The sequence below is a fragment of the Panicum virgatum genome, chromosome 5N, assembly GCF_016808335.1.
Source record: "Panicum virgatum strain AP13 chromosome 5N, P.virgatum_v5, whole genome shotgun sequence".
Taxonomy (NCBI): Eukaryota; Viridiplantae; Streptophyta; class Magnoliopsida; order Poales; family Poaceae; genus Panicum; species Panicum virgatum.
The window spans coordinates 52,082,427-52,106,255 of record NC_053149.1 but is presented as its reverse complement, the minus strand read 5'-3'; the positions used below and the strand labels follow the sequence as shown (position 1 = coordinate 52,106,255).

The 23,829-nt window shown below is 44.4% G+C and overlaps 2 protein-coding genes across 2 annotated transcripts; both read left to right on the top strand.

Annotated features, from left to right (window-relative positions):
- The first annotated feature begins 7,546 nt into the window (after positions 1 to 7,546).
- LOC120675296 (zinc finger protein BRUTUS-like) lies at positions 7,547 to 19,868 on the top strand. The gene is made up of 14 exons (XM_039956435.1): positions 7,547 to 8,060; positions 8,995 to 9,204; positions 12,097 to 12,291; positions 12,386 to 12,720; positions 13,909 to 14,134; positions 14,209 to 14,377; positions 14,483 to 15,715; positions 16,243 to 16,414; positions 16,485 to 16,706; positions 17,130 to 17,267; positions 18,262 to 18,496; positions 18,595 to 18,654; positions 19,015 to 19,086; positions 19,171 to 19,868. The coding sequence occupies exons 1-14, from the start codon at positions 7,782 to 7,784 to the stop codon at positions 19,303 to 19,305; spliced, it is 3,681 nt and encodes a 1,226-aa protein (XP_039812369.1). The 5' UTR covers positions 7,547 to 7,781; the 3' UTR covers positions 19,306 to 19,868.
- A 2,195-nt stretch (positions 19,869 to 22,063) lies between these two features.
- LOC120674917 lies at positions 22,064 to 23,762 on the top strand. Its single transcript, XM_039956015.1, has 2 exons — positions 22,064 to 23,269; positions 23,556 to 23,762. The coding sequence occupies exons 1-2, from the start codon at positions 22,064 to 22,066 to the stop codon at positions 23,760 to 23,762; spliced, it is 1,413 nt and encodes a 470-aa protein (XP_039811949.1).
- Positions 23,763 to 23,829: the final 67 nt, after the last annotated feature.

Below are 23,829 nucleotides of genomic sequence, written 5' to 3'. Positions count from 1 at the left end.
AACATTGATTTATTTATTTATCTTGGTTTTATTTATATTTGAAATTTGGGTTGTTACAGTAGCAGCGCTAACGATCTACACATTCTAGTATTTCGACCAATGGAACCTAAAGATCATGCAACTAGGGTTTTCATTCGACGCCTAAAAACTTAATGCATAATCAATAAATAGATAACATTGCACAAGTTAAAATAATAGGTTATGCTCCGGGGCTTGCCTTCGGGCTGCTGTTCTGCACTAGGATCGACTGGGCCCTGGGCCGGGTTCTTGCTGACCTCTTGTTGGGCTTGCTCCGATTGCTCCTGCGGTTCCGCAATCGCCTCGTACACGACTTCTTCGGTTGCGGGTTCTACATGAATGCATATGACATGAGAAACACATGCAAAACCTCTAATTATCAAATCAGTATCACCCGAGAGCAACTAATAATCATCTACACAAATTGCAGCAGTCAACCCTGTTGGACCGGTCGGACGACCGGCTCATTCAAGCGGTCAGACTGCTTATGACCGGTCAGACCGGTAGCCACTCCGGTCAGACCGGCCGAGCAGGCCGAACTCGGCCAATGCCGGAGCCGGCGGTGAGGCTGTCCGGCGGCGAGAGATGGCTCTATACGATCTAAGTAACCAGGGACACATGGCTATAGGTGCTATACTCGACCAGAAGTGGCTGAACATGGCCAGCAGCGCGCGGCCTTGGCAGCATGGTCGGAAACATGCACGGAAACTCAACGAACGCGAAGGAACGAGGAGAGCATGAGCTTCAGTGCATCACCTAGAGACGATTTGAGCAGTTGGGCGAAGAAAATGATGGCCGGACGATGGAGTTTGACGATGAGGTGGATTTTGGGCGCACTGGTGGTCGGCGGCCGGAAAATCGGCGATTCCCGGCGGCTCAGGAGATGGGGCTCACGAAGGAGGGGTCGAGGGGAAAGCTAGGGAAGTGGATGAGCTTCGGGTGCGAGGGATTTGGGATCCATGGAGAGGAGCTCGCGGATTCGACTGGAAATCGTGAACTCACTCAAACCCTAGCTATGGTGAAACAGAGGAGAATATGATGAACAAGAGAGTAGAAGAGGTAGAGCTCAAGCTGCGGGAATGGATTAGGACGTCCAGGACACCGGAGGCAGCCGGAAAAGGGGGGGGGGGGCACCGCCGCTTCCGCCGCCGGCGCCGATGTTTGCCACGCGGCAGCCTGTGATGCGAAAACGGTCACCAGAGACGAAGCACCGGTCGGACCAGTCCTCAAGACCGGTCGGACCGGTCTTGCCAAAATTAATCTCCATTTAGCTTCCAATTTGAATTCTGAATTCTGGGCTCTTACACGAACCAAGTCAGCTAGAGGCCCTTTTACGCTAAAGGCCGGCTAACATTCAATCCAAAACAAAATTTCTAGAAGTGCTATGCGCAAAATTCAATCCAATCCAAAATTTCTGGACATGATATACAGGATATATTCAGGGATATCCTTTTTTTAAAAGTTATCACAAAATTTCTAGAAGTGCTTATGCGCAATAATATTGCTTCTAGGCTAGACATACACTATTATAAAAGAGCACAGTTTTTTTACACTATATTATAGAGTCGTGTTTGAAAAAGAAAAAAAATCAGACTTCCTAAACGTTCGTTAAATCTTGAAAGCAGCATTATACATATTGGACAAGCTAATTGGCAGCTGTGGCATTTTTTGTACGGGAAATCGGTGCACCTAACATTTACAGGTGTAAAGGTTGCGTTCGAACTTCTAATAATAATCTACGCGATCATCACCTCAGGGACTGCAAAACGTTACTTTGTTCTGGGGTTATTGGAGTGGTAATACCCGTTCTGCTTGTCAGCTAGCAACGGCATGAGTCACCATGAAACAGACCGCCCCTAATCGGCGATTTATTTAAGAAGACGCGGCCGCACGCATGGACGCGACAAAATGACGCTGAGCGGCTGGGCCTTCCTGAACATCTTCAATTTTTAAACCCTTTGCTATGCATGACTTGTCGATCGTTGGATTAGATTTTGCAGCTCTGTCTCATGTCTGGCCGTGGCCGTGACCATGACCATGACATTACAATGGTTCACCTTTTTTCAGTTTTTTTTTTCCTTCGTTTGGTTTCAGGTTTCAGAAAGTCAAACCATCGACGGAGAGCCAGCCACGCAGTCCTGCACGCAGAATACCAAGAATTTGCTGGAACTAATACAATGGTATACATGTCGAGATGACGTGGCCGTTGGTGGGTGGCGAAGCATTATAGTCCAAACTGTTTGTGCCTTAGTCCTTAGATTATGGTACGGTTGACAAAAACAAGCAGCAGAAAGACGGGATGTTATCGGCGGCCGTATGATGCATTGCTGGATGGAGAGGTTACCCTTTTGTTTTGACTAGCAAATGTGAACTGACTCCCACTTCCTGGACATATCCGGCAGCAAGATCGGCTCGTCGGCGCACACTCGGATCCTACTACCTTCTGTCGTGCCACGCGGCCCGAACCAGCTCTTCAGATTTTTTTTTATTACGTGCCTAAAATGCTCTGTAACAGGAGGATTGAATTTATCGAATCCAATTAAGACCTCATTCGTTTAGGGTGGATTGAGGGTAGGAACTAATCCAGTTGATCACTGCCACTATAAATAAACCTGCCATTCCAGGCTCCAGTTCCAGGTAAACGAAGAGGCCCTAAGACGGTGTCAATGCTAGCCAAACAAGCCATGTGAGTGTGACATCTCGGTTCATCGTTTTATAAGATATTTATGCTAACAAGTTGCAACTTCTTTTTCGGGAACTGATCTCGAAAAAAACTTTGAGGTTAAACATGCTTGACCTGGAACAATTTTCGGGATGGATGACCGACAGGCACATGTATTGCAGTTGCGCTGGCTCGAAAGAACCCTGAGTTTTAAGCATGCTTAGCCTAGTGTGCCCGAGTGAGGATAAAGTGTGTAGAAAAAATATGCGTTGGTCTGTGAGGGCAGTCTATGTCGTAAAAAACTGCCAGATGTAAGCGGACTTGGCCTCGGAGAAGCGGAACGTTACAGGGAGCCAATCCTAAAATCGCTTAATCTTCTTGGTCTTGTGTCAAGTATGCTGTTAGTTGGGTCGTAGTACCGAATCTATCTGTGTCTAAAAAAGATCATATTCTCTTTGCCCTTGTAATAATTAAAGTAAATAATATATACTTGCATTAGCACAAGAACACATGAAACGAACAGTTAAGAATTCACATGAGCCAATTTTAACATCGCCTATGACTAAAACATGCATGAGGGAGTCACCGGTGGCGCACGCCGCAGGGCAGCCGCCGCCCACATTCCGGCGAGCGTTGATGATACTCTCTGTATTATTGCTCTCTCGATGCGCCTTTTGGGACGTCCGTGGAGGCCGCAACCGCATTCCATCCAACGCTGTCTCCTCATCTGATATCTCCTCCGGTCTCTTTTTCATTCTTGGCAAGATTTGTACTGCAGGGAAATGCTGGCTTGCATTGCTTAATCTCCAAACCGAAAATGGGTCGGTGAAGTGGACGATAAGGCGCGCTTCTCCTGAAAGAGGGAGCTGATGAATGATGATAATTAAGGTTCGGTAGACAGAATTAGGTTGACAGAGAGACCGTGGATGTTCTGTATTTTATTCGTTGCTACAACAACAATCTTCTGCATGCTAATTTTCATCTGATGATTTGGGTCAGATTTGGCGGCTTAAATTAGATCTGGCTTTACCTGAATCTAATGGACGTTTTAGCACTGGCTCAAATGGGGTTTGACCCCAAAGGCTCCTTTTCATCATAGGCTCAACTACGCCTGGTTTTATATATAAATATCCTCCTTGGCCAACCTATATCATATTATACTCTTGCTGTTCTTAGCGTGGTAGTCAAAATGAAGTATATATATTACAGATAATATATCCAGTTCGTTTAAGCACCAGCGAGATATGCATCGACACATCCCATTAGCTACCTAGAGATAAGGTGTCGCAAGTGTTTCTTTGTGCTTTGCTTTTGTTTTGAAAGTGACTAGGTGCTCTAGCCTAAGAGGGGGAGGGGGTGAATTAGGCACTAATAAAAACTTAGACCTATGGCTCCAACTAGTTTGCACAAAACTTAAACTAAAAAATGCTATCTAGATGTGCAACTAGGTTGTTCTAGTGTGAAACCTCTATCCCAAAAGAGTTTAATAACCTATAGCCTTTCCTATCAAGAAACTATTCTATGAAAGTAAAGGCACACAAATTGCTAGTATGAAATGCGGAAGCTTAAAGAGAGGGATAGGAGATAGCAAACTCTTGACGCGAGTGTTTATCCCGTGGTTCGGTTAGCCACAAAGGCACACCTACATCCACGTTGTTGTAGCACTCACTAAGAGTATTGCTACTCGGCCACCAAGTCTCTTCCGTGAACACAATCACGGTCACCTTGCCCCCGGGTTCCACTAAGGAGCTTCTCCACAAAGGATGGGGGTCTCCACGTCCCCCGCACAAAGATGTCGTCGTCTCTCCACACCAAGTCGGAGGGTCGATGACGTTGCTGGCGAGCTTCAAAGCTCCAAGGTGCCGGCGCACCAAGCTCTTGTTTTGGTTCACTAGAGAACCACAGCACAAAGGCTCAAGGCCTTGCAATCTCACTCACTAAGAGCTAATTCTTTACACAACACTCTCAAAGTGTGCTAAGGGCTAAGGATATGATCTTGATACTTTTGTATGGCTTGGAGACGTTCTTGGGTGTGTGTGGGATGTCCAGCAACTCCAGCAATCTTCAAATGGCCGGGGTGAGGCGTATATATAGGCCACCAAGTCTTGTAGCCGTTGCTCCAACGGTCAGCTGAAAATCTGCGTATCACCGGAAGAACCGATGCCTCTTGGCGGGGTAGCGTCGGTTCATCCGGTCACTCATAACCCGAAGCAGCCGTTGAAGTCCTGACAGCTGACGCAGAGACCACCGGTTGAACCGATGCTTTGTACCGATGCATCACCGGTTCATCCGGTGCTTAAGAATCTTCTCCTGACAGCTGATGTCATTACACCGATGGTATGCACCGATGCCTCACCGGTTCAACCGGTGCTGAAGAATCTTCTCCTGGGGTCTTGACATTGTCTCTGGAACATTGGACGCCCAATGCACCGATGCCACCTTTTTGACCCGTCGGTTCAACCGGTGCCTATAGGTTGACTTGACTTAGATTCTCTTCTGCACCAAACTTCATAGCGCCGGTTCTTCCGACAAGCGTCGGATGCACCGATGCTTAGGCATCGGTTCTTCCGGTGCTCCTGATCCGAAGAGCTTTCAGGGCGCTGCCCTGAGACCTGCGAGGGGCGGCTCCCCCTCGACCCCCATCCGCTAACCGCGTAGCGGAACCCCGTAGGGGTGGTCCTTCGGGCCTTGCTACGCCTATCTTCTCTTTCTCTTTGTCATCACTTGAACGCCTGAGAATGATCATCTTAACAATTATATTAGTCCAAGTATTGTGTTGTCATTTGATCACCAAAATCACTCGAAATGGCATAAATGGTGCCATGTTCGTTACATGTTTCAATGCCGGATTGCGTGGCTGTCTCTTGCTTGGTTGGGTTTCTAGAGATGTGCTTAGGTGTCTTGTCCTCTACAGATAGGGAAGTTTTGTGTTTGGTTGAGCAAAAAGATGGGCAGCTGTCAGTGTCTCGTGTGGGAGAAAGTGGGTAGTTACGAAGAAGGCACACGGTATCCATTTTGTTGCCCCAAATTTCGTGACTGAGTAAACAAGCATCTTCACTTTGTCACTCACATTTTCTTGGCATTAAAATTTAGGGTAGGAATAATAATACACGCGCGCAAGTTTTTTTTTTGTGGCGAAGTAGGTACTAGGTACAAACATTACACGAGGGGCCTTAAATCTTGTTTAGACCTAGGTATAGTTTGCATTGCATCCGCAAGTGTATGGCATGTACTGCAAAAAAAAGCACTCATGTCTTCTTTGGAAAAATAGGGATTGCTCTAAGAATCCTTTTTTTATTAATTGTGCTAACAAATAAAAATCATAATTTCTAAGTACGCATCTTCTTGAAATCGCAAAGGGAAGTTTGCAGAACCTTTTGTGTGGATTGTTGTATGTAAATTCTTCTAAATTTAATGTACAATATAACAATAACGAGACTCCTAGCAATTTTTTTTTGCTGGAAACTACCTTATTGTATATTCTTAAAACGGCTCTGAAATGCATGCAAAAAGGAGAAATATAATCCTACCATTTTAAAGAATCTCTGTGAGTGGATTGATCTACTTGAACTCTCTTACAATTATTTTATTTGAAAGCTGACTCTTAGAAAGCTTTTTCCGACGATTAACTTCTAAACTGCTCTGAAATGCATACGAAAGGAGAAACCTTACCCTTACTATAGAATATTTTTGCCTAGATTGTTATACGTGAGTTCTTTTAAATGTAATTTCTATTACAACAAGACTCCAAGCAAAATTTTGGAGCACTACCTTATGTATATCTTCTCAAAACTGCTTTGAAATAGTACATGCAAAAAGGAGAAACCCTACCATTTTTATGGAATCACTTTTTCTGTAGGTTGATAATTTGATATATATGCCAATTCTCTTAAATTATTTTTTTTGATTATCCGGCTCTTAGCAAGCTTTTTAGGAGGACTAACCTACACAACTTCTTGAAAGCGCTTGAAATGCATGCAAAACAAGAGACCCTGCTATTTTTACGGAATATTTTTGCATGGATTGATATACGTGAGTTCTTTGAAATGTAATTTCTTTTACAACAAGACTCCTAGTCCTAGCAAAGCACTAACTTGCACATCTTCTTGAAACGGTCCGAAATACATGCGCGAGGAGAAATCCTACCATTTTTACGCAATCATTTGATATATTTGAGTTTTCTTAAAACCTAACTCTTACCGAACACTAACTTACGCAATTACGCATTTTCTGGAAACTGTTTCGAAAATATGTGCAAAAGAGATATCCTAGCATTTTGATGGAATCATTGCATGGATGATATACATGACACATCATGAAGAAGATTGCATCATAACCCACGCTACTAACATACTTTTTACATGAAATTCATCAACTTCGTTCGACAAATGATTCATCCAGACACTAAAGTGGCATGTCTAACTTAGTGGCAGATTATTGAGACATGAATTACATAAATATATTCTACAAACACCGCATCATCTTTTTGCCAATCGTTCATTCTCCATGTCGAGAAATTTCATTTACGTGCAAATGCTTTTGCGTATATGTATATCTATTGCGCCTTTTCTATAGCCATCACCCTACTTCATATATGTGTTTGTTTTGACTGTTGATGGAGGTAGCCTGGTGTTCCTTTCATTGGGACGAGTAGCATAAAATCGTCAGTAGCTTTTTCGAGATGGTTTTTGTTTTTGTGCTCCTCGGTGCTTCCGTGTATATTCTATTCTGGAAGCTTTATAACCCTCTTGACCTAACCGAACGCCTCAAAGTTCAAACCGAGAACAGTAATCCTTGGCGGAAAAATAACCACACGGAGGACAGGGGAGGGATATAAATAAAAATAAAAAAGATTTAAGGGAACTCCGAGCGAAAGAGACCCCGGAAAGAGAAGCCAACGCGACGCCAAGCCAAATCCACTCCACCTCCCTCTTCCACAGGCTGAGGGGCGAGAGGGCCGAAGCCAGCCGAGGAAGCCAGGCGGCAGGCAACGCCAAGTCGCGAACACCCTAGGGGGTCGTGGGCTGCGGGGGAGAGCCGTGGCGGAGTCGCCGTCCGCGCCCACGGAGGAGGAGGAGACGGCTACGGCGCCCGCAGAGGGATGGCGACGCCGACGCCCATGCCCGGCGGCGAGGGGACGCTCGCCGCGGTGATGCCGCGGTCCCCGTCCCCGACGCCGGCGGAGGCGGGGACCTCGGCAGCCGAGACGCCCGTGCTGATATTCCTCTACTTCCACAAGGCGATCCGCGCGGAGCTCGAGGCGCTGCACGGCGCCGCCGTGCGCCTCGCAACGGAGCGCTCCGGCGACGTGGCGGCGCTCGCCGAGCGCTGCCGCTTCTTCTTCAACATCTACAAGCACCACTGCGACGCCGAGGACGCGGTACGGATGCTGGCTGCCCCCGTGCTGGGCTCCGTTTCTGTGTTTTCGTCCATTTTTCCCTGTTGCTTCATGTTGGGTGGTGGCCTGGTGGGGGACTTGAACTGTGGTGGATTTGGGCATGGATGCGCGTGGTTTGGGGTGGGCATGGATGTGAGAATTTCGGTGATATTGGGTTTAGGGTTGCGGAATTGTTGCCTTTGTTTGGATGTACCTGGTGCGATGGGGATTGAATCGGGGGAGCATTGTAGGATCTGAAATTGGGTTATGTTCATACGGTGGTGTTGAAATTTCCCAGCGAGTTAGCGTTTGATGTTCCCTTGATGGTATGGTGGACAGTATGGGATGTGTTTTGGGTTAATTAGCCATGCGAGTACAAACAATTTTTTTCACTTTTATGTCCTTCCGATGTTAACAGAAGGAGATGTAGTCTGAGTTGAACGAAACATGACGGGAAATACCTCTGTTCAATTGAAACTGCCGTGGAAATTTTGATTCATGGCCTTGTCTGCCTAGTTTCTAGGGTAGCACTTCCATCTCTTCACTGTGGTTCTAGCGCAATAATGTTCACATTAGTCAGATTGAATCTGGTAAGCCTCTTATAGTTGTGACCAGTTAGAATCAGTGAATAATGGATTTTGCAACCCATAGAATGAAAGCAAACTTTATTATCTCCTTTTTTTTGTTACAAGGAGTCTAGCTTAAAAGGACACGTACTCTGATCTCCAGCTTTTCCTAAAATGCCGCCAAAAGTATATGTTTGAAACGCAAAAAAGGGGGCTGGTTGTCGTTTTGTAACTGCCTGACTGTTTTTTTAATGCTTGAACGTTATCGCTGTCTATCTTTCTAAAATGATGTCAATGGTTTAGAAATTGATTATATAATAGATATGTTCATTAAAAACATGCCTATATGTTTCATTCCTTTGGAATTGCAGGTTATCTTTCCAGCACTTGATATCCGAGTCAAGAATGTTGCAGGGACTTACTCCTTAGAACATAAAGGGGAAAGCGATCTTTTCAGCCAGTTATTTGCTCTCCTACAATTGGACATACAGAATGATGATGGTCTCCGTAGGGAGCTTGCATCATGTACAGGAGCAATACAAACGTGTCTCAGCCAACATATGTCCAAGGAAGAAGAACAGGTTGGTAGGCAGTACCATATACCCCCTTTTGAATCTCATTTATCACATTAATCATGGCATGCCATGCTGGATAAATAACATAGTTTGGTTGCACAAATTTAGTTTCTATAATCAGCGGATTTTGTTAAGCATAGCATATCCTTGCTATAATTGAAAATTAGTTGTATATGTGTGGCTTATGCACTTATCTGGCATTTCATTAAGAGTTTTATTGTCTCTATTTGGTTGCAGTTTCCTAGGTGGAAAAAATATCTTATTGTAGGCTGCAAAGTATCTTATTTCTTTAAACAAAATTTGAATGGCCACAATCTCTTTCACTGGAGTTATACAAAAATAGTTTATGACAAATCAAGCTGGCAACCTTCTCTCCATCTAAATTGTTTGGTAATTTTGCATCAGTTCTCCATTTAAGATCATTGATGGGTGTCACCTAAGTGACAATGCACTCTCAGGGTCCTGGGTGTTCCAATCGCCTTGCCAAAATTAGTGAGAGGGGGAGGGATGGAGGGATTGAAAAGAGAGGAAGAGCTAGTGGAAAACCAGCTAGCAAGGCTAAGCAGGCAGCACATGCCTCATCTCTGGCAGATCCAGCGCTGGTGGTCGGCATAGCACTCCCTGCGGTCAGCTGCAGTGGCAGGTGTCAAAAGGTTTTCGATCTGAGGGGGCAGGGAAGTGTGAGAGGGAGGAGTGGGGTGCTAGAGGAGCATGAAAAGAGAAAGATGCGGAGGGGAGCGAGGAATTAGGTGTTGCGAGAGAGGGAAGCGGAGAGAGTGGTGCACACAATCTGGGAGAGGAGCTGCATCCACCTTGTGGCTGGGAGGGGATATCTGCAGGAGGGGAGGACCCAGATGTCTGGGTCAATCCCCTTCTCCCTTTCTACTTTCTCCTTTTTCTTTCTTTTTCCTCCTCCCTGCTGCTGTAGTGCTGTTTATCATCCTGGTAAGGCATTGCCCTGGGTCGACATGTTGTGGCTACCAGCGCTGCGGAGGAAGTACGAGTGGCTAGTCGGTGGGCGTGGCTTGGGGTCCCGCCGAGGGCGAGTTCTCGATGCCGTCCTGGCGGCCGGTGGCGAGGAGGAAGGAGGCTAGTGTGAGGGTTCGCCAAAGAGCGAGAGAGATAACTCAATCTCTGGCTAGCTTTCTCATTACTCGATGTTTGGTTCTTATATAAATATCCACAAATATCCTAACAACCTTTAATTATCTGGCCTAACAAACTGGGACTCTCAGTTGATAAGATCCTAGAATCTAGGACGCTGGCGAACGTCCATGCAGCAAGCCCCGCGTGCATGCTCGTGTACACAACTCAGCCACTGCTGCGCCTCCTTCTCTCTGATACACACGGCCTACCATAACACGACACAACATGCCTCGCCTTACCGCCTTAAGAACAGAAACAATGACATTTACATATATGTGCCCTCTTCGATGCATGAAGCATTTAATAATTTCTTTTATTGTTCCCATTGCAAAATATATATCAGCGTAGAATCGCAGATAAGATGATGACTGAAAGTAAGCTTTCATTTCTAGTTCCAAGTTCCTACCTAACGGTAGCATGAATAGCAGTATATCTAGGTTAATTTGCACAGCGAAAGTGTTCTACTTGTAATGGTGTTGTGATAGTTCTCGGTAGCGTTTCCAATGAATAATATCTAGTCTGCTTCTTGTACTTCAAAAAATACTACTTCCTGTTAAGGCTACTTTGTTTTGACTGTCATATTGGCAACTTGGCATTTGAACTGCACTGCATTGTGATCAGAAATGCAACTAAGTTCTGCATCCTAGTTAGAGAAATTGGGATGTCATTGGCGGTGCAGTTGGCTATTGTAATTTATACTACTCCCTCCGTCCTGAAATGTAAGGCATTGGAGGGTTTAAAATTTGTTCCCAAATGTAAGGCATCCTAGAGTCCTTTGGAAAAAAGGCATGCTAATCTTCTTGGTTTTGGTGCTAATTTTGTAAAAAAAATCAATTGCGATGGGCCAGGGGAGTAAAAAAGGCATGCTAATCTCCTTGGTTTTGGTGCGGGCACTGAAAATTAAGCAATTGATTTAACTGAACAATGCACTAATGAGGGGTACATGCGTCTTTTCTCTACCTCTATAATCTGTCTACAAAAACCCAGGACACCCTACATTTCAGGATGGAGGGAGTGTATAGGAAGGTCAAGGTTAAATAATGGCATACTTTGCTATCCTATATATATTAGAGTATAGAGTGTTATTCTTTTACATTGTAAATTTTTGCTCTCTTGCTCTTATGCCACATTTTTTCAAAAAAGAAAGAAAGAGAAAGAGTCTTATCTCATTATGGTATACAAGCTGTTTATCTTGTATTAAAGTTTTTTTTGAGCTATCTAGGCAAAGAAGTGGAGACTTGGTTTTCTATTCTTTAGTACTGGGACAAAATTTTTCTTTTTTGCTGTTTTGATGGATCATGCCTCCACTACGGTGCCTGCATTTCACAAACTTTTTTATTGGAGGCAATTGATTGGATAGACCGATGGAATGAGAATTTATTGATGTAGAAGTGGTAGTCTTTGTTTGTTTGGTGGCATGCGAGTTCAGGTGGGATGTGAGAATTTGAGGGTCCAGCTCCCACCATTTTAAACTTGCGGGGATCGGTAATCGGTCATATCTACCTTTCATCGGGGACTCATTTTAGCATGTATTGTGACTAAAAATCAATTTTCTATAGTTTTCCATCCCTTTTTCCTGATAAGGTCTTGGGGTTAAAAACCAATATCCCATGGCCCATACGATATCTTCAAACTTCCATCCCTCCACCTGGTTGTTACCAAACAGATCTAATTAGCACTTAATGAACATACTGCTGTGCTGTAATGAATTTTTATTGGCGTCTGATCAAGGATCATTTAAATCTGTTTCAGGTCTTCCCGTTGCTTACAAAGAAATTTTCATGTGAAGAGCAAGCTGATTTAGTTTGGCAGTTCTTGTGCAACATTCCTGTAAACATGATGGCAGATTTCCTCCCATGGCTGTCAACTTCTGTTTCCCCTGATGAGCACCAAGATATCCGTAACTGCTTATGTAAAGTAGTTCCTGATGAGAAACTTCTTCAGCAGGTTTCCATGAGCGCACATCTTATATTTTCTTTCAATATGACAATACCTTGCTTTTTTATATCCTGTTAAAAGTTTAATGTTAAAACTTGTGAAGGTTGTATTCACATGGATCGAAGGGAAAACAAAAATAGAAGTGGCAGAGAGTCCTGCTGATGATAATAGTGCTGAGGATGTCCCAGACCAAGGGGAGAAACATATCTGTTCACGTCAAGATTCCAAACTTGGGAGTAGAAACTGTGCAGAGTCTAATGATGGACAGATTCACAGGCATCCTATAGATGATATTTTGCATTGGCACAATGCTATTCGTAAGGACTTGCATGATATAGCAGAGGAGACAAGAAGAGTGCAGCAGTCTGGGGATTTGTCTGATATATCAGCCTTCAATGAGAGACTTCAGTTCATTGCAGATGTATGCATCTACCACAGGTGTGTAGAATTGGACCTTCACTGATGTAAATGTTGTCGCCATGGTAAAATGGTCCTTCACTGAAATGTTTTTCTCACCTTTCTCTTTTTCTACCATGTTTTTGTTTAGTTAAAAGTAATGCCATTCATTGGTCAATTTTAAACTGTTGGCTTTTCTTTGTGTCAGCGACACATTTACCTTTCTTGACATTTTCTGTTGGGTGCAACAACACTAGGTGGCCTGTCCCTGTGTTTGTGTTGTGGCGTTTTCTAAATTGCAGTTTCATCTTACTTTGTCGTCAGCTCCTCTTTTACAGCTTTTTCCTAACTAAATAGGCCCCACAACAATTTTGATAACAGCAAAACGATGGCCAAATCGTTTATTACCACCATGGAATAGGATTGTATCATCCTAAAATTAACAAAAGTGTAGCTTAGTATAAATTTTGTCTTGCTTGAGTCGGGAACAAATGGTTTTGTTCATTTTTAAGCTATTTTATTTTTTTCTAGACAGGATATCATCTTTCCATCTGATGCTATCTGTGACTGCACAAAGCTTGGTCAAGCAGCATCATATGACTTGCTGATTTTCCTCGTGTTTGGGCAGCTTGCGTGCTCATTAGTGTTGTGTATTGTTGTTTTGCTGCATGTTATGGAATTTATGCTACCAGGTATTGTTTGTGTGCTCGTAATTGCTTGTTAAAAAAAACTCGACCGGGCAGGGGAAAGACCGCCCCTGCGGCATTATATTAAGAAGAGGCCAAGTTGACCCCGGCCGAGAAATCCCCCGAACCCCGGCTCTTGATCTTGGGTCTGGTGCCACGTTCCTGGGACCGTTACCCAACAGGCCGGGCCCAAGTTGACAACTCAGCCCACTGGGTCCGGTGCCACGTTCTTGGGACCGTTGCCCACCGGCCGGGCCCAGGCTGACTACACAGCCCAAGTCATCAAGAGCACAGTGAGGAGGGTTTTTTTCCGCAGGCGGGGGAAATCCGCCCCGGTGGGGGTTCGAACCCCCCACCTGCGGGTGCCGCCGGTTGCACCCAGACCGACTGAGCTAACAACCTTAGGCCTCGTAATTGCTTGTTAGGCGATATAACTTAGTTTTTCTTAATTCACTTTGCACAGTTTTCATTTGAACAAAAATGTCCCAGTTGTTAAACTGAACCTTATCTTTAATCTCACTTCCATTCATTTTCTGATCTGCAGTATCACTGAGGATCAGGTCATATTTCCTGCAGTCGACAGTGAGCTGTCCTTTGTGCAGGAGCATGCTGAAGAAGAGCGCCGATTTAATAATTTTAGATGTTTAATTCAGCAAATCCAAATAGCAGGAGCCAAATCAACTGCAGTGGACTTCTACTCGAAGCTGTGTTCACATGCTGATAAAATACTGGAGACAATCGAGAAACACTTCTGCAATGAAGAAACCAAGGTTAGTACCTAGTATTCAGGTAGCTTGGCTGTGTTATATTGGTCAAAGCCTCATATTTTTTTTAACTTAACTAGGTGCTTCCTCAAGCTAGGATGCTTTTCTCTCCTGAAAAGCAAAGGGAACTTTCATACAAAAGTCTCTGTGTCATGCCATTGAAATTGTTGGAGCGCGTTTTACCATGGTTGGTGTCGAAGCTGAGTGATGAGCAGGCATCTTCTTTTCTTCAGAATATGTGCTTGGCAGGTTATCCTTTTACTTAAATCATGCTATACTGACATCTCTATGCATTTATTAGCTTTATTTCTTCAAGAATTACATATTTGCTAAAAAAAGATGCACATGAAACAGCATCACCATCGGAAACTGCACTGGTCACTCTTTTCTCTGGCTGGGCATGCAAAGCCCGGGACAAATCCAACTCAGGAGAATATTTATGCTCAACATCAGGTACAGTGAGATGCCTGTTGGATGATATAGATGATCTGGACAAATGCCGGTCATTCTGTCCATGTGCTTCACGCAACAGTTCAGGTCTTCCTGTGCAGCTGCAAAGTGAAAATGGTTCGAGGCCAGGCAAGCGAGGAAAAGATGCAGAATCTTTTCCTTGTACTAATGGAAGCTACTACTCTCAAACTGCTGTCATTGAAGCAAGTCCATGTAGTAAAAAACCATGTTGTATTCCTGGGTTGAGAGTAGAATGTAGCAATCTTGGTATTCGTTCACTGGCTTCTGCGAAGTCCTTTCGCTCCCTATCATACAATTTTACTGCTCCTTCATTATATTCAAGCCTCTTTTCGTGGGAGAAAGATGCATCATTGTCCTGTCCAGATGGCATTTCAAGGCCAATTGATACCATATTCAAATTTCACAAGGCAATTCGCAAGGATTTAGAATACCTAGATGTTGAATCTGGAAAGCTCATTGATGGTGACGAGTCTTCCCTTCGCCAATTCATTGGAAGATTCCGTTTGTTATGGGGTCTTTACAGGGCTCACAGTAATGCAGAGGATGAAATTGTGTTCCCGGCATTGGAATCAAGAGAAACATTGCACAATGTGAGCCATTCATATACTCTTGACCACAAGCAGGAAGAAGAATTATTCGAAGATATATCTAACGTTCTTCTTGAGCTTTCACATCTATATGATAGCCGGAGTCATGCCCAGACTGAAGTTAATGAAGTAGAGCGAAACTGTTCCGATTCATCTAATGAGGCTGATTGGGCTAGAAAGTATAATGAACTTACCACAAAACTTCAAGGCATGTGCAAGTCTATCCGGGTTGCCTTGACTAATCATGTCCATAGAGAAGAACTTGAGTTGTGGCCATTGTTTGATAAACATTTTTCTGTGGAAGAGCAAGATAAGCTTGTAGGTCGTATAATTGGTTCAACAGGTGCTGAGGTTCTCCAATCTATGTTACCATGGGTTACATCAGCGCTATCTCAAGAAGAGCAGAACAAAATGCTCGATACGTGGAAGCAAGCAACTAAGAATACAATGTTTGGGGAATGGCTAAACGAGTGGTGGAAGGGAGCTCCAACATCATCTGATTCTCCAGCAGAGGCATCCTCTACTCCAGGTCTGTGTAGCTGTTTTCTTTTTGCCTTGGCCTCCACCACTAACAACTTTTCATTTTGAATTGTGCCCCTCTTTTCAATATAATCCGCAATCTAGACGTTTTATTTATTAGAGAAAATCTTTCATCAATTGGTCAGTGTTGTATTTCTTATAAGTTGTAGGTGCAATGTTTGGCTAGATGAACCTCGAATTGTTGGGTCAAACCATTTACTTTGTGGCACATAAATAAATAAAAAATCTGGAATTATTGATATTTCTCTGCAATGGTACAAGCAATAATACTATGGTTTACCGAGGATACATTAAATGAAATCCTTTCAAGGACTATTCATAGGGTGTTTCATAGAGCATAGAAAGACTTTCGGTTCTTAGAATTGGGAAATTTGATGTACAGTGCTAGAGCAACAAATTGATAAAACATATGTCCTTTATGCTTATTAGTTTGAAAGTAGTTCTATGTTTGGTTCCTTTTATTTTCCATTGACGAACAACTTTCGTTATGACTGAGCTTTGCTTTGTCCTCTGTAGATAGTCATTTACAAGATAAGCTTGAACAAAATGACCAGATGTTCAAACCTGGCTGGAAGGACATATTTCGAATGAACCAGAGTGAACTTGAGGCTGAGGTGCGAAAGGTTTCACGAGATCCCACACTTGACCCAAGGCGGAAGGCATATCTAATCCAAAATCTCATGACAAGGTTTGATATCTGAATGTTTCTATGAATTTATTCTTACAAATATAAATATTCATAATTTTGTGCGTGTCAGCCGCTGGATAGCTGCTCAGCAGAAGTTGCCGGAACCAAATTCAGAAGAGTGTACTGATGGTGCCAGTATACCTGGATGTGTTCCTTCATATCGAGATGAGGAGAAGCAAATATATGGTTGTGAGCACTACAAACGGAACTGCAAACTTGTTGCTGCATGCTGCAACAAGCTGTTTACATGCCGATTTTGCCATGATAAAGTTAGTGACCATACGATGGAAAGGTAAATTTCATTGCCTGTTCACATGCACTTGTTTTTATCTTGTTGACCCCGAATGGTAGTGTGTTTCGACTTCTCAGATTTATTTCCTTTAAACCTTAATTGAAACTGCTCAGCATGCTATATCAAAATAATGGAGACGTGTAGGAAAGAGAGATTTTGCAGTTAAAATGTTCTCCAGGTCTGCTGCTCATCATTGTCTATATGGCTGCACGTACCTGTGCATGCGTGATTTGTATTTGTCCATATGGGATTGCAAGTATGTGTAGCCTGGAACTTTTTGTGCCTTGACTTCTCATGTCATCCTCTTAACACTGCCCAAAGCAAAATTTGTTTCTGTCCTTGGGTCTGTCTGCATTCTCTCTGCTAGACATCTGCAAAACATTCCAGAAAATACAATGAACCAACTCTACTTGATATATGTAGGAAAGCAACACAGGAGATGATGTGCATGGTGTGCCTGAAGATTCAACCTGTTGGTCCAATCTGCCAAACCCCATCTTGCAACGGGCTATCCATGGCAAAGTATTACTGTAACATCTGCAAATTTTTCGATGATGAAAGGTAATATTCCTCAACATGAGGCATTGAACAACTAATATTCTAGTCATATTTTAACAAAAATGTGGATCCGTATTGGTTTTCTTATTTGTTTTTGACATATGTAATAGATATGGATCTGTTGAAATGATTACCAATATATATATAAAACCTCGACCTGCGGGGGGGTATGACGGCCCCCGAGCATTTGCTAAGAGAAGACCTCTCACGCAGGTAGAGAGAACCCCCAAACCCTTGCCCCACCCTTACACAGGGGTGCCATAACCCGTACCATTGCCCGTGTGAGAGCGGGCCGGCGGGCTGGGACCACTTTTCATGTGCTTTGGTGTGTAGGCAAGCGAGTGGATCTTTTAACCTCAGCCTGAAATTCGCTCCCGCCGGGAGTCGAATTAGGACCTGAGGAGTGCTACTGAGGCCACCTAACCAGTTTGGTTAGGCGCCCGTTCAAATCTATATAACAAGATGTGTCTTACATATATTTGCATCCAATTCAAATCTGTGGTGTGTCCTACTCTACCTACATTTCAAATTTTCAGGGTTGAATTATTGGTTTTACGAGAAAGAAGAGAGCAAGGAAAAGAGAGGTGGATTTGTTGTTACTGTTGTGTTTGCCATTTTCTTTCTGTTACGCATATAAGAAACATTTCTCTGTTAGCCTAGTAGTCTTGTGTCCACCTTTGTGATTCCTTGAGAGGTTTGTCTGACACCCAAACCGAGGTGTGTTGCAGGGTTGCAGACCACACACCTAGCTGTTGGCTTGACTATATTTGCAAATTCTCTTTGGATTTTACGACACTACCCTGTTGGTTTTTAAAATATTTAGATTTTTTTCCTGTTCATTGTCCACTGCCATCAAACTAGTTGAAACCTTTTAACTTTCAAAGTAGTGTGTTTTTTTATATCGTAGGTTTGTTATCTTGTACCTCATGTTTCAAAATAAACATCTGGATTTGGAAATAAGCAATATGGCTCTTCTAACATTTTTAATGTTCTCCAGGACCGTTTACCACTGTCCATTTTGTAACTTATGTCGTCTTGGGAAAGGTCTCGGTGTTGATTTCTTCCATTGCATGAAATGTAATTGCTGTCTTGGAATGAAATTAACTGAGCACAAATGTCGAGAAAAAGGGCTAGAGACGAACTGTCCAATCTGCTGTGACTTCCTGTTTACATCAAGTGCGGCAGTCAGGGCCCTCCCTTGTGGCCACTTCATGCATTCAGCTTGCTTTCAGGTATGCCTTATGTTGCATTTAGTTGGACCGTGATGTAATTTTGTGATGTATTATCTGGCTGTCAGCAATGATTTTTAACAAGTTAATTGCCAATCCAGGCATACACTTGTAGCCACTACACTTGTCCTATCTGCTGCAAATCCTTGGGAGATATGGCGGTAAGCTACATCACTCTTATGAAGCTGTGGCTATTTTGTGTTTACCCTTAGTGAAGTGTATTCCTCTGTGTTTGATACTCGTGTACGGCAAACTTGCCAATCGGTTTGCATCTGCCTTGGAGTAGCATGGGTTATTGTTGTGGTTCTTAGATTACATGCTGTGACTACATGCAGCAGAAGGAGTACATCATGATGTCTTGTTGTGTGACTTCTGATAGTAAAATCTTCTCACGCAGTCTATTAATATATCTTAAATTATCATGAGGATAATGGTTGCTGTCTGAGCTGATTGTCTAGATTATGGAATCTGCTAATGATCATACCGAGTTAGATTCATAATTCATTTTTCCTGTGCAACAGGTGTACTTTGGCATGCTTGATGCATTGTTGGCTGCTGAAGAGCTTCCTGAGGAATACCGGGATCGGTGTCAGGTAGTCCAGTTCTTTTTTTTTCTTTGATTTTCATTGGGTAAACCAGTACAGTACTTATTTATTTTTATTACATGGCCTGTCCAGGACATACTTTGTAATGACTGTGAGAAGAAAGGGAGATGCCGATTCCATTGGCTGTACCACAAATGCGGGTCCTGCGGTTCGTACAATACCCGAGTTATCAAGACTGACACAGCAGATTGCTCGACACCAAACTAGTGGGAGGGGACATTCGTTCGTATTAGTATCTGTTCTCTCTCTTTTGTAAATATGATCCAGCGAGATGGAAAAAAGGAAAGTTGTAGAAAGCCACCATATTTTGATTCCGTAGTTATTTCAGTTTTGTAAGTGTAGCTTGCAATTGACTAGGTCTAGGGAGGTACATAAATGGACGGTTCTGCATGGGGGGAATACATAATTGGAGAAGGCTGACTCATTGAAAAAAAGGGAGATAAAAAAGAAGTCACCAGGATAACATGTTATACAACTGTTACAGTCACTGGTGGCCTTTTTAGATAGGGAGGATTGGTCTACTGATTTCTGAAATTTAGCTGAGAACAAACATGCCCTGAAGACAATTCTGGACAAATAGAAAAAATCTGGTCCGTACTGTGAAATAACTCCTGGAGGCTGGATACCAATCTGCCGCCGGCATCAACTCATTTTTCTTTTTTTATAAATGGAACCGGCAGGAGAGCTGCCCGTTGTATTAATAAGAAGAGAAACTCCAGATAGCAGTGGCGGACCCAGATTGTGAATGGAGCCTAGGCCAATACAAGGTAGCTGTCTGTTCTCGGCTCTGGAAGAACACATGAATTATAGATTTTACAGCTAGTGTCTTGTGATTGTTGCTTCGGGAGCCCGGGCCGCCGGGCCCTGGGTCCGCCCATGCCAGATAGAGATGCAAATGGCTGGTCCTTAGTTGCACCTCCATACTATTTCAAAATAGGATTGTAGAAGTAGTACAAATATCTGAACTAGGAAGGATTGGAGGTGCACATAAATTCCTATTGGAGGTGTATATAAGAATCACCCACTTGCATAATTTTTAACTTTCACAAGAATCAGTTAAAATTCTCACGTAGAAGCTCGGCATCAACTCTCATGTCGCATCAACGGCTGCCAACCCTTGCTAAGCGGGCATTTGGTCTGGCTTTTTGTCAATAGCCCCGCATCAGGCCCAACTATCTATTATCTTATTATTTGACCAACAAATAGAGTCTCCAAGTTCGCTCTTAAGATCTAGAAAATCTCATATTAATCGGAGAAAAATAAAAAATAAAAATTACCCACCAGCCACCACTGCCATTATAAACAAATTAGCCTAAAATACTTTTGTGCCTAATTAAAACCATTATGAAAAAATAAATATATAATACACTTTAGCTATGTATCAGTTACAAATATATACTATTAATAAAACTTAAAATTAACAACAATCAATCAAAATAAAACCAAAATAAGAAATAATTATATGCATAATATTATTAAAGCTCAATAAATCAAATTGTTATTAAAGGTAGATCATATTTGACATGTTTTAACCAACAATAAGACATAATTTATGATAATGAATATGGTGATGTATGGTAAAAAATAGTATAATATTTAAATAAGGATACAACGACATGTTTTGAAATTTTCAATACTAGCCGCGCAAATGCACATGCTATACGCCTAGTTTATATTATTACACATGAAATGATCAGAGCCTGGCTTGACACCGCGATGCTGAGTTTAAGGTTGACCGTAATTGTAACGACCCGGCCCGGGATAACGGCTAAGATCTACTCTTCAAGTTGAGTAAACCACACCTACTAATTAATCCTCTTGCGCTTTCGTCCTCGCTTCGCGCAAAAAGAATCGATCCGGAATTAATTAGCTTCCCGTGACTCGGTATTTAAATTGGTCTGGCTCTCAATCGGTTTTTGGGACAATTCCCGCGGGTGAACAGTCGATTTCTTTTTCCTCCCCCTTCCCCCGCACCTTTCCCCTTCCTTTCCTCCTCATTCCCTCACGACGGATCGAGATCCCTCCCCTTCCCCCACGCCCCTCCCGAGTGGATCCCGGCGACCCTCCCCTTCCCCCTTCACTCCCCCCTCCCCCGAGTGGATCCCGGCGACCTTCTCCAACCCCTACCACCCGCTGCGAGGAGGAGGAGCTCGAGGCGGAGATGGGCGAGGAGGAAGCCGGCGGCAGGGTGGCCTCGGAGGCGAAGAGCGGTGGCAGCGCGAAGAAGCGCAGGCGGAAGCAAGCGGTGGCGGCGGCGGCCCAACCCGCGGCGGGGAGCGGCGCGGGGAGCAGTGCGTCGGCAGGGGCGGCGGCGCTCGCCACCAGCGCCGCCCCCTGCCCAGATCCAGTTTTTTTTTCATACAAATTTTTTTTGGATGTACTTTTTTTTTCTTCCATTTGACAAATTTCTCTCAGTCAAAATTTTTCTCGTAATTTTTTTTATCTGTCCAATTTGTTTCTTGAAATTTTTTCTACCCACCAAAATTTCATCCGAAAATTTTTTTGACTCATAAAAAAAATCTGAATTTATTTTTCTCAGAAAACGACAAATTTTTTTCTAAAAACAGAAAAAAAAACTATCGGAAAATCGACCGTACGAGAGCCACGGTTGACCGTAAATTAGCGTGGCCCGCTTGACACGAAGCTCTCCCCCATTATTACAGAACTCATCCAGACAGACACCTAAACCCGTGGTGATTATCGGAGTCGGCATTACGCCCCCGGGTGTCCGGTCCCGTCCGTTGATCGATAGGGAAAGAAGGCCTCCTATGAACGCGGGCGAGACGGGTCGGTGGATGGGCTCCACACGGGCCGGGCTTTTCAACGGCCACAGAAGAAAGGCGATGCCACACGACCCCGAAAGGCCGTCGGGTCAACGGCGCGTTCCGTTCTTTATAATTGTTGGATTGGATGCATCCATTGTTCTCCATTCCAATTCCACCTGAGCCGAGGGATCAGGGATGGGATGGAGGTCGGTGGTGAATCGTCCGCCGTGCGCCCCGCCGGCGGCGACAGCTCCAGCTGCTCAGGTACCCACTCGTCCACCTACACACCCGGGGCGTCTCCCGTCTCCTCCTCCTGCGGCTTCCATCCGCCTGGCGCTTCGGAGCTGGACGAGGAAGCAAGAGCCAAGAAGCTCGGCCATGTTAGGGGCCTGCTGGAGGAATTCTGTAGCCACGCCGGCGCGAATGTGGAAGCCCTTATCGAGAGGTGGCTCTCGGAGATGGACGCCGCCTGGGTTCACCTCGCTGGCCACGATTCGCGGCAGCTCCCGCAGCTAACTCGCAGCTGGATCCTGGCTCTACGCGACATCAAGGACTCCATCTTCGCGTACATCGACGGATTGTGCGGCGAGGACGACAGCACTAGTCACAGTCAGCCAGCTCTTTCTGAGTTCTCACGGTTTGTCGAATCCACAATCCTGAAGATGCTCCCCTTTGTTGACGTCATTGTTGCTCTGAATAATACTGTAGCTAGCTCTGGCAGCGAACACATTGTCGCAGCAGCAGCTGAGACTCAGACGAAGCTCCAGGCACTGATACAGGTGCGTGACGCTCTCTCCACGGCCTCCGAAGAGATCCAGTTCTGGCCCCATTCCTCGCTCTACTACCAAGAATCCACACGGATGGTCGACGACATGAGCGACCTCTTGTCATCGCAGCTGGGCAAGCTGGACAAGGCCATATGGGACACGGTGGACGAGATCAGGAATGGCATCATGGACGCCAGCAGAGCAGCAGCAGCCTGCTTGTCACCGGACATCCACGAGCTCACTCGCTCCGTGATCAGCTGCATCAAGCTCCTGGACACGAATTACGTGCTGCTGAGCCGCATCGCGTACGAAGCGGCCCGGCATGGCACCTTCGTGCCTGAGATCAAGAACAAAGCCCCTCTCACCAGCCTCATCATTGAGATGTTCTCCTGTCTGGAAGGAAAGCTCGTCGCAATGTTGCAGTCGTTCCAGCATGACAGCCTTGGGTTCCTGTTCTTGATCAACAATTCGCACTTCGTGTGGCAGCAGCTCCATCCGATGTTCGATCTGGAGTTCCCCATGGCAGTCCTCAATCGCAGGATCGCCGACTACATACAGAGCTACCTCCAGGTGTCCTGGGGCCCGGTCCTGTCATGCCTGTACAATGATCCCAGACCTCTGCGCTTGGGGAGATACCGGGTGTGTTTACATCTGTAAAATAAAATAGGGGTAAAAAGGGTCATATCGGATATTGTGGTACACTGTAGTACTTTTCATTTGTTTATAATAATTGTTGTCCTACTATAATCTAACTAGGCTCAAAAGATTCGTCTCGTCGTGTACATCAAAACTATACAATTAGTTTTTTTATTTATCTACATTTAATACTCCATACATAAGGTAAAAAATTTGATGTGATAGGTGAATAGTGAAGTTTGGAGAGAGAAATTCTGGAAGTGAACACAGTCACTCCCCTATGCGTCAGTTCGGGTTTGAGTTCCAGAAAGTGCACACCACCCAAAGGCTGTGGAAGGTCCCAGACCCTGAGCTGAGGGCAAGGCTGCGGAAAGCTATCGCCAAGAAGATCACTTCAGGCTATGCGAAATTCTTGGAGGATAACCGTGCCACCACCACCCCGAGAGTCACTCCACAGGAGCTTGATGAGATGGTGCAAGAGATTTTCGAAGGGTAGATAGATTATCAAGTGGAAGTGAAACGCACCCCCCCCCCCCCCCCCCCCAAAAAAAAGTTGTTCCTAT

What these genes read in the sequence shown, in the direction of transcription:
- LOC120674917 (XM_039956015.1), top strand. Translation starts at nt 22,064, where the DNA reads ATGGAGGTCGGTGGTGAATCGTCCGCCGTGCGCCCCGCCGGCGGCGAC. An exon ending in TGCGCTTGGGGAGATACCGG is followed by an intron (nt 23,270 to 23,555) that starts GTGTGTTTACAT and finishes CCTATGCGTCAG; the next exon opens with TTCGGGTTTGAGTTCCAGAA.
- LOC120675296 (XM_039956435.1), top strand. Translation starts at nt 7,782, where the DNA reads ATGGCGACGCCGACGCCCATGCCCGGCGGCGAGGGGACGCTCGCCGCG. An exon ending in TGTCCAAGGAAGAAGAACAG is followed by an intron (nt 9,205 to 12,096) that starts GTTGGTAGGCAG and finishes AATCTGTTTCAG; the next exon opens with GTCTTCCCGTTGCTTACAAA. An exon ending in TCAGAATATGTGCTTGGCAG is followed by an intron (nt 14,378 to 14,482) that starts GTTATCCTTTTA and finishes CACATGAAACAG; the next exon opens with CATCACCATCGGAAACTGCA.